The 14,190-nt window shown below is 49.3% G+C and overlaps 6 protein-coding genes across 6 annotated transcripts; 3 read left to right on the forward strand and 3 right to left on the reverse strand.

Moving 5' to 3' along the window:
* Window positions 1-296: 296 nt before the first annotated feature.
* TGAM01_v206684 (aquaporin-9) lies at window positions 297-1,419 on the forward strand (the record flags this gene model as incomplete). Its single annotated transcript, XM_018808956.1, has 2 exons — window positions 297-336; window positions 425-1,419. 2 exons carry the CDS (start codon window positions 297-299, stop codon window positions 1,417-1,419), a joined length of 1,035 nt encoding a protein of 344 aa, XP_018657838.1.
* Window positions 1,420-2,893: 1,474 nt separating this feature from the next.
* TGAM01_v206685 (Cu2+-exporting ATPase) lies at window positions 2,894-6,705 on the forward strand (the record flags this gene model as incomplete). Its single annotated transcript, XM_018808955.1, has 2 exons — window positions 2,894-3,395; window positions 3,446-6,705. 2 exons carry the CDS (start codon window positions 2,894-2,896, stop codon window positions 6,703-6,705), a joined length of 3,762 nt encoding a protein of 1,253 aa, XP_018657837.1.
* A 204-nt stretch (window positions 6,706-6,909) lies between these two features.
* Window positions 6,910-8,995, reverse strand: TGAM01_v206686 (amino-acid permease inda1; the record flags this gene model as incomplete). Its single annotated transcript, XM_024549923.1, has 6 exons — window positions 6,910-7,072; window positions 7,131-7,979; window positions 8,028-8,212; window positions 8,295-8,486; window positions 8,580-8,866; window positions 8,947-8,995. The coding sequence occupies 6 exons, from the start codon at window positions 8,993-8,995 to the stop codon at window positions 6,910-6,912; spliced, it is 1,725 nt and encodes a 574-aa protein (XP_024405309.1).
* A 291-nt stretch (window positions 8,996-9,286) lies between these two features.
* TGAM01_v206687 (fumarylacetoacetate hydrolase) lies at window positions 9,287-10,686 on the forward strand (the record flags this gene model as incomplete). Its single annotated transcript, XM_018808953.1, has 5 exons — window positions 9,287-9,319; window positions 9,409-9,487; window positions 9,576-9,685; window positions 9,946-10,389; window positions 10,477-10,686. 5 exons carry the CDS (start codon window positions 9,287-9,289, stop codon window positions 10,684-10,686), a joined length of 876 nt encoding a protein of 291 aa, XP_018657835.1.
* A 158-nt stretch (window positions 10,687-10,844) lies between these two features.
* On the reverse strand, window positions 10,845-12,694 carry TGAM01_v206688 (fungal specific transcription factor domain-containing protein; the record flags this gene model as incomplete). Its single annotated transcript, XM_018808952.1, has 3 exons — window positions 10,845-11,921; window positions 11,978-12,148; window positions 12,215-12,694. 3 exons carry the CDS (start codon window positions 12,692-12,694, stop codon window positions 10,845-10,847), a joined length of 1,728 nt encoding a protein of 575 aa, XP_018657834.1.
* Window positions 12,695-13,711: 1,017 nt separating this feature from the next.
* On the reverse strand, window positions 13,712-14,083 carry TGAM01_v206689 (hypothetical protein; the record flags this gene model as incomplete). The annotated part of the gene is made up of 1 exon (XM_024549924.1): window positions 13,712-14,083. One exon carries the CDS (start codon window positions 14,081-14,083, stop codon window positions 13,712-13,714), a length of 372 nt encoding a protein of 123 aa, XP_024405310.1.
* Window positions 14,084-14,190: the final 107 nt, after the last annotated feature.

A 14,190-nucleotide genomic window follows, 5' to 3' on the forward strand; every position in this document is an offset into this window, starting at 1 on the left:
ATCGATCCGGCGCCACGCAAGAGAGATCCAAAGTCTGGACTTTGATGTGCGTTCATGGGGGGCCTGCAAACAAGGGTGCGGAGTTTGCAAGAGGCTGGCACGGCTTGACCGTATGATGATGGTGATGTGCATTCCTGATGATGGTGTTGGCGTCTGGGTAGCATTCAACTATTTAGTCTCTTGCCTTTTCCTGTAGTAATGGGCATATCTCGCCTCCTTCCCTTCTCTCTTCACACCTCGATTGCTTAAACATATACCTAGTACAAGTGAAACGTCTGGTTACACAAGACAGCACCATGACGACTCGGGAACTGAATCGTCTACACACCCATGATTGTATGCTCTCTTCTTTCTCTCGTGGTGGATACAGTCCATGTATCGTTGTCAGTGAAAAGACAGTCAACTAACTTGTCGTGAAATGAAGTGGAGTTGGGCACAACCGAAGCCACCCAGAAGCACATTCCTCGCAATGTTGTCCCTCCCAGGCGCATTTCGCAGCGCCGACTCGATTTCGAGCACAGGCGGCCTCGCTGGCTGCGCGAGTGTATAGCGGAAGCGACTGGAGTGTTTATGTATGTGCTGCCTGGAATCGGCGCCATTGCCACCTTTACCTTGAACGGCGCATCACCTCTCGGCGTCTCAGCCTTTGGAAGTCTCTTCGCGATCGGTTTTGCGTTTGCTCTTGGCATTGCTTTTGCCATTATTACTTGTGCCCCAACCTCGGGTGGCCACTTCAGTCCAGCAGTTACGATTTGTCTTTGCATTTGGCATGGCTTTCCTCTCAAGAAAGTACCGTACTATATATTCAGTCAACTCCTTGGTGGATTTATTGCTGCCCTGGTACTCATGGGGATTTACCACCAGCAAATCAACGAGATGAAGGAACTGCTCCTTGCGGCCGGCAAACCTCTCGTCGCAAATGGCGCTCCCGCAAGTATCCTGTGCTCGTTCCCCAACCCTGATCAGTCAATGGGATACGTGTTTCTCACAGAGTTCATCTGCGATTGCTTCGTCGGATTCATCATCTGGGCCGCCATTGACCCGGCCAATCCCTTCATCTCTCCGGCAATCGCTCCCCTGATGATCGGTTTGGCATACGCTGCCATGGCCTGGGGCTTTGGAGACGCCACCCTTACCATGAACACAGCTCGAGACCTTGGTCCTCGAATCGTTGCTGCAATCTTCTTCGGCAAGGAGGCCTTTACTTACATGAATTATTCTCCCATCGCCATTCTTGCCAGCATACCTGCCACACTGGTGTCCAGTGCGTTCTACGAGTTTGTGTTCCGAGACAGCGTAACTATCATTCAAAGTGGCCATGCGGTTCATGAAGATGGGGATGAAGCATTGGTCAGACACCTCACTAGGACTACTACAGTAGAGGGCATTGAGGAACGGCGAACTGAATACAAATCTTAAGTAATCTTGGTCGGGTTAAAATAGGCCTGTCATGCAGACAATAAAAACACATTTTGAATATCTACATGTACCCTGTTCTACCGCTAGCGGACAAAGTGACTGTTGGCACGCAAAAATTGTAAACTCTTGACCATACAGCGCTTACTTCGATAAGAAGCACATGTCCTAGCGATGCTGACATCCTTAAACTTTCTACGCAATCAATTATAATAAACTCACTGCAACATGTAGATGGCAACCTCTATTCTCTTTGCTTATTCATCCAGACTATCTTCAATGAGTACTTAGCAGCAAACCCCCACCCTTTTGTGTCATTATGGTCCAATCTGGTGATCTTCGGTACCTGCATCCGTGATTATTAAACATGCATACCGGCATCTCAAGGTTGGGAGCGTTGCCACTACGAGACACACCCTTTCTAAGACGTTTTTGGGCAAAACGACATTTCCCAAAGTAGCTCAACCCTTCTCCATTACCCCAAACTACTCTAATTTATTCTCCCTTTACTGGGAACCCCAGTAGCACATATACTTGTTGACTTGGTCTCGGGAACGTGATCAGTAATCACGTCCGTCGTCTACACGCCGCACCTTAAAAGCATATATTGACTTCTAGCGGCTGTCTGTAAACAAGATTGATGATTAAGCTAGAGTTTTCCTACTAACCAGAAACGCAGTCATTTGCTGACTTGCTTTTGGTACCTTTGGCTGGATGGTGTATAAGCAGCGTGCTCGTCAAGCAGCAGAGTTAAGATAGCATGGGAAGACGAAAGGTGTCTTATCACTCAATCAAATGCAGATATGCCGCCTTGACATATGTTCTTACACTGGTGACATAGACTGTTTCTCAGTCTCACTGAGTGTATCCAACTAAGAAGATGTGACTCGAGAAGTTAGTGACCAAGAATACCTGAAAATCGACATACTGTCTTCCTGATTCATCGTTGAAACTTGAGGCTATACGTCTTATATTAACTAATGAAATGAGCTAAAGAAGCAGACAACAATAACTAAATAAATGCATAACATTTAGTCTACTATATAATTTTACCTTTATCACTGCTTGCTCAATGCAAATGCCAAAATTGTGGCGAACGGGCACAGCCTTTAGCAACTTTGGGAGCGTTTCACACTGCTGACTGCTTAAGGTACAGTTGAACTGTGCTACAATGTCCCACTTTTGTATTTAATGCATTCTGATGACTTCTGGCATGCCCTCAACACATATTTTCTTCATCTTTCTCTTCCTTCCAGAGCCAACCAGATTGAAATGTTTTGGTTCCCCGCACGGGCTTCAATTGGCAAAATGGCTTGGCGCAAAACATGTATGGAATTGATCCTTCTCAGCCAATTCACGTGACGGAAGGTGCATGATGCACGTCGGATGCTGACGGCTTCCAAGCAGCCAACTTCAACCATCAGCTTCAACTTCAACTATAACACAAAATTGGACTTAAAGCAAAACAACTTTAAATATGGGACGCGACTGCTGCGGCCAACAGGCTTCGGCACCGGAAATATTAAATGCACCAGATGCGGGTCCAGCTGAGCAGAGCAACGTCTGCCAGCAATCTCGCTCTGATGACGACTGCTCTGAAACTCTCAGCTCTATGAGCCTGGGTGGAGGAGATTGCCCTCAGGCCGTACTGGATGACTGCTGCTCTTCTGGAAAATGCGAAGATGAAAAAGCTCAAGATGGTACTGACCAGCCTTACTGCTGCTCTTCTGGGGAATGCGACGACAAAAAAGCCCAAGATAATTGCTGCTCTTCTGGGAATTTCGACGACGAAAAAGCCCAAGATGACTGCTGCTCTTCTGGAGAATGCGAAGATGACAAGGTTCAAGATGATACTGACCAGCCTGACTGCTGCCGTGGCAAAGTCAGCCCATGCTGCGATTCGTCTTGCCTCGATCGCTTGGCAATGCGAGAGTGCGAGATGAATGCTGCTATCCTCGGCTCCGGCGCTCAGACAAACGGTGAGTAGCTGCTGTTTGAGACGGTCAGTCACATTGCTAACTCATCCCAGCATGTAGTGAAGCGACTGACGGCCAGGCATGCAGCCAGCATAGTATCTCTGTTCTCGATCGCTATGGTGCCACTCTACGGACTTTGGGATGCATTTGCCGCGCTCTCATTGCTCTTGGCCAGGAAACCTGCTGTAAGGTCCCCGAGCGCCGCTCTCCAGACGCGGACAGATGCTCCAAAGATGCGTCGAGCCGCGAACATCGCGCTTCGCTGGATGACTGCCTTAGTAGTGCATCTGTCACCATGGACCAGGCTGCGAAGAACCGTCTTCGCCTACGAAAGAGTGCTGGTGAAAGGGCCATATTCATCAACCCCGCCAAAAAAGCTTTAACCGACGACTGTGCGAGCTCTTGTTGTTCAAAGAGCGAGTCCGCCAAGCGCTCAAAGGCATACTTCGCGGAAGGCAAACCTGTCGATAAACCTTTCCCTCAAAATGAGTGTGGCGATACTTGCTGCTCAAAGGTTCCCATTGTGGATGTCAAGGCCGAAACCAAGCACAGCATAGAAATGTCGACCAATGACTGTCACGACTCTTGCTGCTCTGACGATATCCCTAAAGCCTTACATGTCAGGGACAATTTTGCAGAAGACTGCTGCGGAGGAGCCATAGATGAAGCCGCCATAAAGTCACCCAAGGCCATTTGTTCCAGCTCTTGCTGCAAGCCACTGAAACAGAATACTTCAAAAGCCCCAAAGCCTGGGTGTGTGGACTCCTGCTGCTCAGAAGACCGGCCGACTAGCCCTCAAAACTCGTGCAACGATGTTTGCTGCTCCTCTACCATGCCTGATACTGTGCTTAACATCGAAAAAGCCCCGATTCCCGCCATTAGAGACATGGAAAATCAGGGCGCCGGAAAAGAGCATGTAGTTCTTAGCGTTTCTGGCATGACCTGTACTGGTTGCGAAACAAAGCTCAACAGAACCCTTGCTACTGTCGCCGCTGTCAAGGACTTGAAGACCAGTCTGATTCTCTCTCGAGCCGAGTTCAACATTGATCTTCGTTTGGGATCAGTAGAGGAAGTCATGAAACATCTAGAGCGAACGACCGAATTCAGATGCGAAAGAGTCCAGAACAAAGGATCTAATCTAGATCTTATTGTCCCCGATGAACCGGCCAAGTTCCTCAGCCAAGTATGGCCAGACGGCGTTATTGACATGGCACTCGTGAACGATCGGACCGTGCGAGTTACGTTTGATCCGAAGATAGTCGGAGCTAGAGACCTAACTGAGAAAATTTGGGGCCCACCAGTCATACTTGCTCTTCCGCGCGGTGATGTTTCGCTGGAGGCTAGCAGCAAGCATGTTCGCCATGTCGGGTATATGACGCTTCTCTCCGCAATTTTAACGATTCCGGTGCTGGTCATGGCATGGGCGCCACTTCCTGAGAACAAAGTGGCATATTCCTCTGCTTCATTTGCCTTGGCCACTATTGTTCAATTTGTCATAGCAGGTCCTTTCTACCCCAAGGCTCTCAAGGCTCTTGTTTTCTCTAGAGTGATCGAGATGGATCTCTTGATCGTCTTGAGCACAAGTGCTGCCTACATCTTCTCGGTGATCTCCTTTGCATACCTCATTATAGGGAAGCCCCTTTTGACTGGTCAGTTTTTCGAAACGAGCACCCTCTTGGTTACCTTGATTATGGTAGGTCGATGGGTTGCCGCTATCGCTCGCCAGAAAGCAGTTGAATCCATTTCTATCCGCTCACTTCAGGCATCGACAGCCATCCTTGTAGACCAAGAGAGCGGAACGGAACGCGAGATTGACGCACGGCTATTGCAATATGGTGACACATTCAAAGTCCTACCTGACACTAGAATTCCAACCGACGGCACTGTCATCAAGGGCTCATCTGAAGTTGACGAGTCTATGCTTACTGGCGAATCCCGGCCAGTGGAAAAATATCCCAAGTCTGTGGTGATTGCTGGGTCTATCAACGGATCTGGAGTTATAACTGCTAGACTGAACCGTTTACCCGGCGACAATACTATCTGCGCCATTGCTGCGATGGTTGACGAAGCTAAACTACTGAAGCCTAAGCTGCAGGATCTTGCGGACCGAGTAGCATCCTACTTCGTCCCGATTGTAGTGGCATTAGCGACAATCACGTTCGTCATCTGGATTGCAGTGGGCATGACTGTTCGTGGGTATGATGGATCTGAAGCTGCCACTCAGGCTATCACGTTCACCATTGCTGTCCTCATCGTCTCTTGCCCTTGCGCCATTGGATTGGCTGTTCCTATGGTTATTGTGATAGCAAGTGGAGTCGCGGCAGAAAAGGGCATCATCTTTAAGTCCGCGGAAGCTATTGAAGTTGCGCACAAGACATCACACGTCGTGTTTGACAAGACTGGTACCTTGACTCGCGGAAAGCTTTCTGTTGTCACGGAGAACTCCGTTGACAAGGGCAAAATCTCGCTTCTTTTAGGCCTCATCGAAAGCAGCCGACACCCAGTCTCCCTTGCTGTGGCTGCTCATCTCAAGCGAGCTGGAATCACAGCCTCGGCTGTTGCTGAGCCCAAGAGTATTACTGGTAAAGGTGTTGAAGCGACCGTGGGTGGCCAGAGTCTTCGAGCAGGCAACTCCCGTTGGCTCGAGTTGACAAACCATAAACTTGTTCAACCGATGCTTGCTCAAGGGTACACGGTCTTCTGCTTCACTATCGATAATACGTTAATGGCAGTCTACGGTCTCGAAGATGAGCTTCGACCTGACTCAATGGAGACGGTTAAATCATTGCAAAGGCGCGACGTTTCGGTGCATTTAGTTTCTGGAGACGACGACGGAGCTGTACAAACTTTGGCATCCAAGCTCAGCATTCCTAACGACCTAGTGCGTTCTCGGAGTTCACCCGCTGACAAGAAAGACTACATACAGAAGCTCCTTGGGACAACTATAGATCGTAAACAGCCGGTTGTCGTTTTCTGCGGCGACGGCACGAATGATGCTGTTGCTCTCGCGCAAGCAACAATCGGCGTCCATATGAACGAAGGCACGGATGTCGCGCAATCTGCAGCGGATGTAGTGCTCATGCGCCCTTCACTTGGTGGCATCCTTACTATGATGGACGTCAGTCAGAAATCCGTCAATCGCATCAAGTTCAATTTCATGTGGAGTTTCGTTTACAACGCCTTTGCAATCCTCCTCGCCGCAGGTGCTTTTGTCAATGCGAGAATTCCTCCGGAGTATGCGGGACTAGGAGAGTTGGTAAGCGTGTTGCCAGTCATTGCTGCTGCGGTACTACTGCGATGGGCGACGATCTAGGTCTACAATGATTGTAAATCTTAATAACTTTACTCGATATTCCCTGAGACTGTTGCTGTTACAGATGGCAGGCGACACCTCCTGCAATGATCAGTTTGCAAAACATGAGAGTTAAGAATAGTGACGAGGTGCTCAATCATTAATAACAAACTATACAAACTAAACTATCGCCAAACCAATCATAATATGCGTAAACATCATAGCTCATGCAGCCCACTTCCAGAGTCGATCAAGCATTCCCTTTGGCTTCTCTGCATACTCTGTAGATTCATCCAACTGGCGTCCGGTATGAAGATCAATCTCTTCAGCGGTGCGGATCTTGGTCTTCTTGAAAAACTTCCAGCCCAGGAATAGTGTAAAGAAAATACTAAAGCACATAGTCAGTATATAGTTCGAGCAAGGAGAAGAGGAAAATGGAAACGTACGGAATGCCAACATAAGACACAACAAACTTCTGTGTATCCCAGTGGCCATGAATGAAGACGCTAAAGCCATTGAAGATGATGACAATGATGAAGAATACGAGGCTGATATAAGAGATGTAAGGCTGTAAGAAACCTTTAAAAGCCAGCTCTTCATTCTGATTAATGCCTTGAGCCTTTAGAGCTCGGTCAAAGCCAATATACGCGATACAGATACTGCACCACGTGAATAGAGCGGCGGTCGTAACCAGGTTGGCGAACCAGGAGAACACTCGGGCACTATCAGAGCTGACAGCCATGTAGGTGAGCGGTGCAAGAGCACCAGTGCAGAGGACGCAGTAAATCGGAACTCCCCTCTTGGTGCACTTGAGGAGAAATTTTGGGGCCTGGCCACCTTCCGCAAGAGCAAGTAAATATCGGCTACCGCTGTAGAGCAGTGCATTGCCGGATGAAGCAGCTGAAAGAAGAACAACCGCGTTGATGATGGAGGGGAGCACCTTGATGCCGGCACGGGAGATCCCAATGACCCAAGGCGAGCTGGCAACGCCGGCACCGCCGTTCAAGAGTCGATCATCATTGTATGGAACGATGACGCCGATGGCCAAAGTACCGAGGACATAGAAGAAGATGATTCGCCAGAAGAGACGGTTGATGGCCTTTGGGATGTTGTATCGGGGGTTTTCTGTTTCTCCTGCTGCGACAGCAACCATCTCGATGCCGGCAAAGGCAAATCCTGCGTTGACAATAGCGTTGAACAGTCCAAGAAAACGTCCTGTATCGCCACTAGCAATGTACTCGAGCATAGCGCCAGGGTGGTGCCAGTATCTATTACCAAAAACCCAGGTCAGCCAACTTGAAGCTTATTTTTATAGTATTCAGCCATTGGCGTATGAAACTCACCGAAATCCAAGTCTATCATGGGTGGGCCCGCCTCCTAGGTCTATGACCAGAGAGAGGATGAGGAGGCCGACCAGGGCCACAATCTTGACGCAAGAGCAGACGAATTCAACTTCTCCAAAGATTCCAACGTCAATGAGGTTGAAGATGAAGATGAGAACGAGAATGATGGAGATCCAAACAGCAGGCTGTTGATAGTGTCTGTTAGAAAATGAATTTCCCGATACTTGTGACGAGAGTTGTAAGAGAATGTGGCGCCTTGGGACTTACCGAAATGGTATCGTTCCAAAACTGAATAACCGCAGCGGCAGCAGATATCTCTGCGCAGACTGTGATTGCACAATTATACCACTGATTCCACCCAACCGCGAATCCCAACGCTTCATCAACGAAACGTGAGCAGAATCTCGGTGTGGCTCCTGGAAGTGGTATCCATGTTGTCATCTCTCCAAGACATCGCATCTATACCATGTGTCAGTTGATGCTGACATAACTCATCAAACCCCCAGAATCTCGAATTGACGAATCACTAGTCAGATTTAAGGCGCAACTCACCATAGCAAAGATGAAGATACTAGTAATGCTATAGCCCAATAGGAGAGACAGTGGCCCCGCTTGAGCGAGGCCACCACCAATACCCACGAATAGACCCGTTCCTATTGTGCCTCCAATAGCATAAAACTGCATATGGCGTGACTTGAGCTTCCTCTTTACCGTCTCCCTCTCAACAGGGGTCCCTTCATAATGGGAAGCATTGTTGATCGAGATGGAGGCATCCTCGGACAGGTCTGAAGTTGGGTTTGCAATCTTCTTCTCGTCCATTGTCGGAGCTGTAGTTGTAACTGTTTTTGGCTTGTATGATTAAAAACTTTTTTTCCCTGAACGTCTCCATTCGTATTTGTAGTTATCCAAGACGACTTACAAGGTTCCTTTTGAGCACTCATGATCGTTATCATAGGAGTCGCTATCATGAGCTGAGCTGAGGTCTATTTCCCGATTTCTCCGACAGACGCCTCTCCAATATGCCGATGGCCGACCCACGCTGGAGCACGCTCTATGAAAGCTATTTACCGACAACCCAGGATGCCCAATCGCCGACACGACTGATTCCAGAGCATATACGAAAGGATAGAATTGAGAGAAAAGAAAAATAAGGGAAGCTCTTATATACAGATAAAGAGCGCCGCCATGGTGTCGCCCTAGTTTTGTGGCTTGAATCTCCTGATAGCTGTCTTGTCTTGGATCTAAGACCAGAAGCAATCATGACACCGGCACTAGTGGATGACGGCCAGCCTGTGAGTATCTGCTGCTTTTCTTCTGAATCCTTGTCGTCCATTTCTCTCTCCTTGACTTCTGACCATCTGGGCTAATTATTCGCATCCAGGCCTGGAATAGGTTGATTCGCTTCGAAGACATCAACGGCAAAGAGAGATATGGCGAGCCCGTAGACGATGACCTCGATGGTACGACACCACTCTGCCAATAATGATTCCAAACCACGGGATCAGACCGGCATCTTCCCGCAGCGCTGACAGGGAATTTTTCTTTTAGTTGGAATCGCTTTACACCGTGGCGAAGATGTATATGCCAGGATTGTTCGAACCGAGTCAGCCCTGGACCTATCAGCCGTCCTCTCGGCAGACATCGTTCAAGTCAAAAAGGTTAGCCGCAGTATATATATAAAAAAAAAACCTATGGTTTTTTCAGGGAGGGCGCATAGGACAGCCTTGTTAACGGAATAATAAGCTGTTGGCACCACTTAAACCACAGGAAGCGGGTACGATACGGTGCATCGGGCTCAACTACCGGGAACACGCTGTAAGTAATGCCGCAGGGGTCCGCAAAGCAGTTGCCGCAACGTTGCAAAAGCCCTATTTGCCACTTATATAGAACCAAGTTGCTGAACTCCTTTGTATAATAGGCGGAAATGAAGTTGTCAATCCCTGAAACCCCCACAATGTTCCTCAAGGCAACGGAAACCATCAACCACCCTTCAGGCCACATCATTGCTCCCCACTGCGCAGACCTGCACGACTGCCACCTGGACTACGAGGTGGAACTCGCCGTTGTCATCGGCAAGACGTGCAAAGATGTCTCCGAGCATCAGGCCATGGAGCATGTTCTGGGCTACATGACCGCCAACGATGTCACCGCACGGACACACCAGAACGAAGTCTCACAGTGGGATCGCGGCAAGGGCTTCGATGGGTTTGCTCCAATCGGACCGGCGCTAGTCTCGTCCAAGATTATTCCTGACCCGTCGGTTCTGAAGCTGCAGACTATCCTCAACGGCGAGGTCATGCAGCAGGGCGAGGCGAGCGACATGATCTTCACGGTACCAAAGATTGTCTCATTTCTTTCCCAGGTGAGTTACAGGCTGAGTCAGAGGGGGGCCAGTTCCCGCTGTTTAGTTGTCTTCTTGGCTAACACACGATGTTGAACAAAATTACAGGGCTGCACGTTGCAAAAGGGGACTATCATCTTGACGGGAACCCCTTGCGGCATTGGCGTCAGCCGGAACCCACCCGTTCGGCTTGTTGAAGGGGATGAGCTATTCGTGACTATCAGCCATGGCCTTGGCTCGCTGACCAATCCGATTGCGTTTAAACCGTCTACGCATTTGGAGTCTAAACACGCACAGCTTATTGATGCGAAGATGTAAGGAAATGGGTTAGGAACTGTGAGGATGGGATTTCACCTTGCGAAAAGCGCATCTCAGAGCACGAAATTTGAGGGCGAAGGCGTTTAGCGTATATATAGGTATATACATGTGCTTGTTTCAAGCTGTTTTTACAAATTTCATAGCTATTTACTTAGGAATCACTGTCCACCGTAATTGTCCTCCGCAATACCTGTAATCATCTGCTCCCATGAACTGAAATCTGCTGCACCCGGAAACGTAAACTGGCCATCTTCCCAAACAGTTGGCCAGTATATAGAGCTCATGTCGGAAGACATGGCTGGAGATTCCAAATCCGATGGACGCATTCGCCCCGTACCATCTACAGTCTGCATCCTGGGGCCAGGTGGCTCAGGTGGAGTGCCTGATGGGTAGGCAGTCATCGAAGTATATCTTGAGTCCTTGGCCTTTGCAATGCACAACTCGACTACTTTCAACTCAGCCATGCCAAATTCGTTTAGCCAGGGATCCTGGTGCAGATTCTCGCAATATGCTTCCAAGTCCTCCAAGATGGCACCAGCTTGCGCTGAATGAGGATTCTTTACTGCAATGATTCCTAGAATCATGGCACTGTTGAAGAGGTTGTGAGCTCCAAAAGCCCACCGCAGGCTGTCTGCGTTTGTGCTATTCATTGTACGAAGCCGTATCTTCAAGTCTGCCAACGCCGAAGACATGCATGCCTCGTGGCTAGTTCGAAATCGATCCGTGATTGATTCTCGAAGTAAGAAAGGTCGATGCAGGACGATTCTAGCAAAGTGAAATGACGTATGCAGGTATAATCGATGCCATGGGAGAAATGGGAGAGCGTCATCCGCTGCCGTGTCTGGGTTATCTAAGCGGAAGTACGGCGGAAGCTGTTCGCTCCATCTGACCAGGTTTGCATCGAGCTGAAGAACAGCCTCATAGCTTGCTCTTTCCATTCCGAAGCACTTCTCCTGTATCTTTCCAACGACTTGTGCAAGTCGATAAAGCAGAGATGATAGCACGCTTGGCGTTGGAATGCTAAGCGGCTGTGGCACAGCACGGCTGGCTTCTTCGTCCTCCATGTCATCCAGCCAGACATTTTCAGGCTCGTGCGTCAAGCAAAACTGATTGTTGATTGCATAAGGCCGGCCCAGTGCAAGCGATATCATACGGTCGATTGCATATATATGGCTCCAGAGTCGTCTCCGCTGCTCGGTGGCTTTGCGAGTCATCCGCCATCTCTCACCGTCGACCTGTCGGGTATAAGTTTCTTATATAAACCAAAACATCTAGCTGGTATAATTCTTACATGCATGCCTTGTGCTTGGGCCATCCTCGATGCGAAGCCGATGGTCAACCACGACTCTGAGATGCGTCGAGTGTAAAGTAGATAGCGAGTTACGAGCAGTCCGGCTCGTACAATATCTGTGCTTTCTCCGTAGAACGACGGAGCAATGACAATTGCTCTTCTTGCCGCCCACTATAGCATTACTTGTCAGCTTATTTCCATGTATGGGTTTCTTGTTACCCGAGAAAATCAACTTACATAAAATCGAAGAGAAGCTTCTTCTCGTTCTCGCTGCACATCCAGCGTCGGATGTGGCGGAGAATCAAGCAAAACTCCAAAGGCCAATATTATGAATAATAGCCCCAGCCATCGGAGGTCGACGTTGGCCAAATCATCAAAACCAAATCGTCTCCCCCAAAACTCATCATAGCTGCTTCTAAACGTTGCCTCATGAACCGCATCCAACGACCAGTTCACCTCCGCCAGGAAGATATTCACCAAGCGGTCAACTGTTGACTTTTGTCGAGGCAAGAGACCAAGTAGATCCCAGACCTGAGCGAAGGAGCTAGACTCATCCCTAAAAGACTGCAGAGTGTCTCGACCTCGCGATATGCCTGCCGGGAGATCTTGGCCCTCTTCACTGAGTATCCTGGAAGCCACCTGGTGACCAAAGTATGAAGAGCCGTAAAAGGCTCTGGCACCCCTGTTAGCGAACAACGACCCCAAACTAGGACTCATTGGCGGCTGCGTCACTCTCCTCGGTCTGGGAGAAGGGCTGGGCGGAGCGATTGAAACCACCTGGGGAGACTGTGAATGCTTGAAAACACCATTGCTGTTGGTGGAGTCGCCGCACAGATGGGCAACTCCCCGCTGTAGGCAGCGGTTACAAGGCTGGTTCCTATCACACTTCTGCTTCCTCAGATGGCATTGTGTACATGACGTGGGCTTCCGGCCTCGTCTGCTGCCTCTGCTGGCCGATTTTCGCGGCTGGGCCATCATTACAGAGTCCGACATCTCGGGATATCTCCACATTCACCCGCGGGGACCCGGCGCCGAGAGCAAATGATTATAAAATGCGTGTCGGTATCGGCAAATGATAGACTCGAGAAGGAATAAGACGGAGGACGAGAGTTGTCAATGGAAGGGGAATTTGCCGATATACATGTATTTAGTGGTTGGTTGTTGGTGGCAGCAGTATCTGGGTTCTGGGGAAGCCCCAGTTTCTGAGAAATAGCTTGGGAAGAGTCGCCAAATCACTGGGTGAAGATTCGACAAGTCTGTGCGTTGGGCTGGGGAATTTCACGCCATCGTCCGAGCTACGGCGAGCTTTGAGCATTTATGGGGAAGAAGCCGCAGGTGTGGAAACATCAAGGTTGGCTTCGTATATGCGAGCGCCCGCTGCCTCTTTTGACCTTTTACCTGATTCGGGTTGACAAGAGCGGTTTGTAATTAATTGTTGGTTGAGTTGCAGACGGCAACAAGATTATGGGCTTTGGTTAACACTACCGGCAGGATACAATGAAATGATAAAGCGTGCAAGATAGTTTCCAGTGGCTTTGCACCATGGCGTCAGGCTTGATCATACGTGGAATATTATTTTGCAATGTAATTGCCGCTAAAGGATCCCTGCCCGATTACCAAACTGTTACCAACCTGTAGGCTCTCGAGATTCCATCCATCCGCCAACCCTGAACCCTGGCCATAGATTATGCACAGTATATACGATCTGCCCGTCTATATCGCCTTGATCGCCTCCTATCGCTTACCACTATCCACCGGCGTGCAAGTGACAAACATAAGGCACCCGCGCTCCGAGGCCCAGGGCCCATGCTCCATGCCGGCGTTGCGGTATGCATACATGCCCTTGTAAAAGGTCTGGTCCAGCCTCTTATCCGTAAGATCGCCTTCGACGATGTAGACCTCCTCGATGTAGGTGTGCACCATGGGACTCGATGTTGGATTGGTTGCTCCCGGCTGCCATCGCTGCAGTATTGACTTGCGGCCATTCAACGTGTCTTCGTTTAGTGTCATTTCCTCGATGCCGGGAGAGCAGACTCGCCAGTTGGAGCGCGTGGATGGATCGTGGAATTCGAACTGCTCCATCTTGGGGGCTGTAGCTGCAGACATCTCGAATAGGGGAGCCGAGTGGTAACTTCAGTCTTCGTAGAGAATTGATATTTGGAGGCAGGTGATGATGTCTTGGAGAAGCAATTGAGCCGAGACGACTTGTTTTC

Source organism: Trichoderma gamsii (genome assembly GCF_001481775.2).
Source record: "Trichoderma gamsii strain T6085 chromosome Unknown Scaffold_23.2, whole genome shotgun sequence".
Taxonomy (NCBI): Eukaryota; Fungi; Ascomycota; class Sordariomycetes; order Hypocreales; family Hypocreaceae; genus Trichoderma; species Trichoderma gamsii.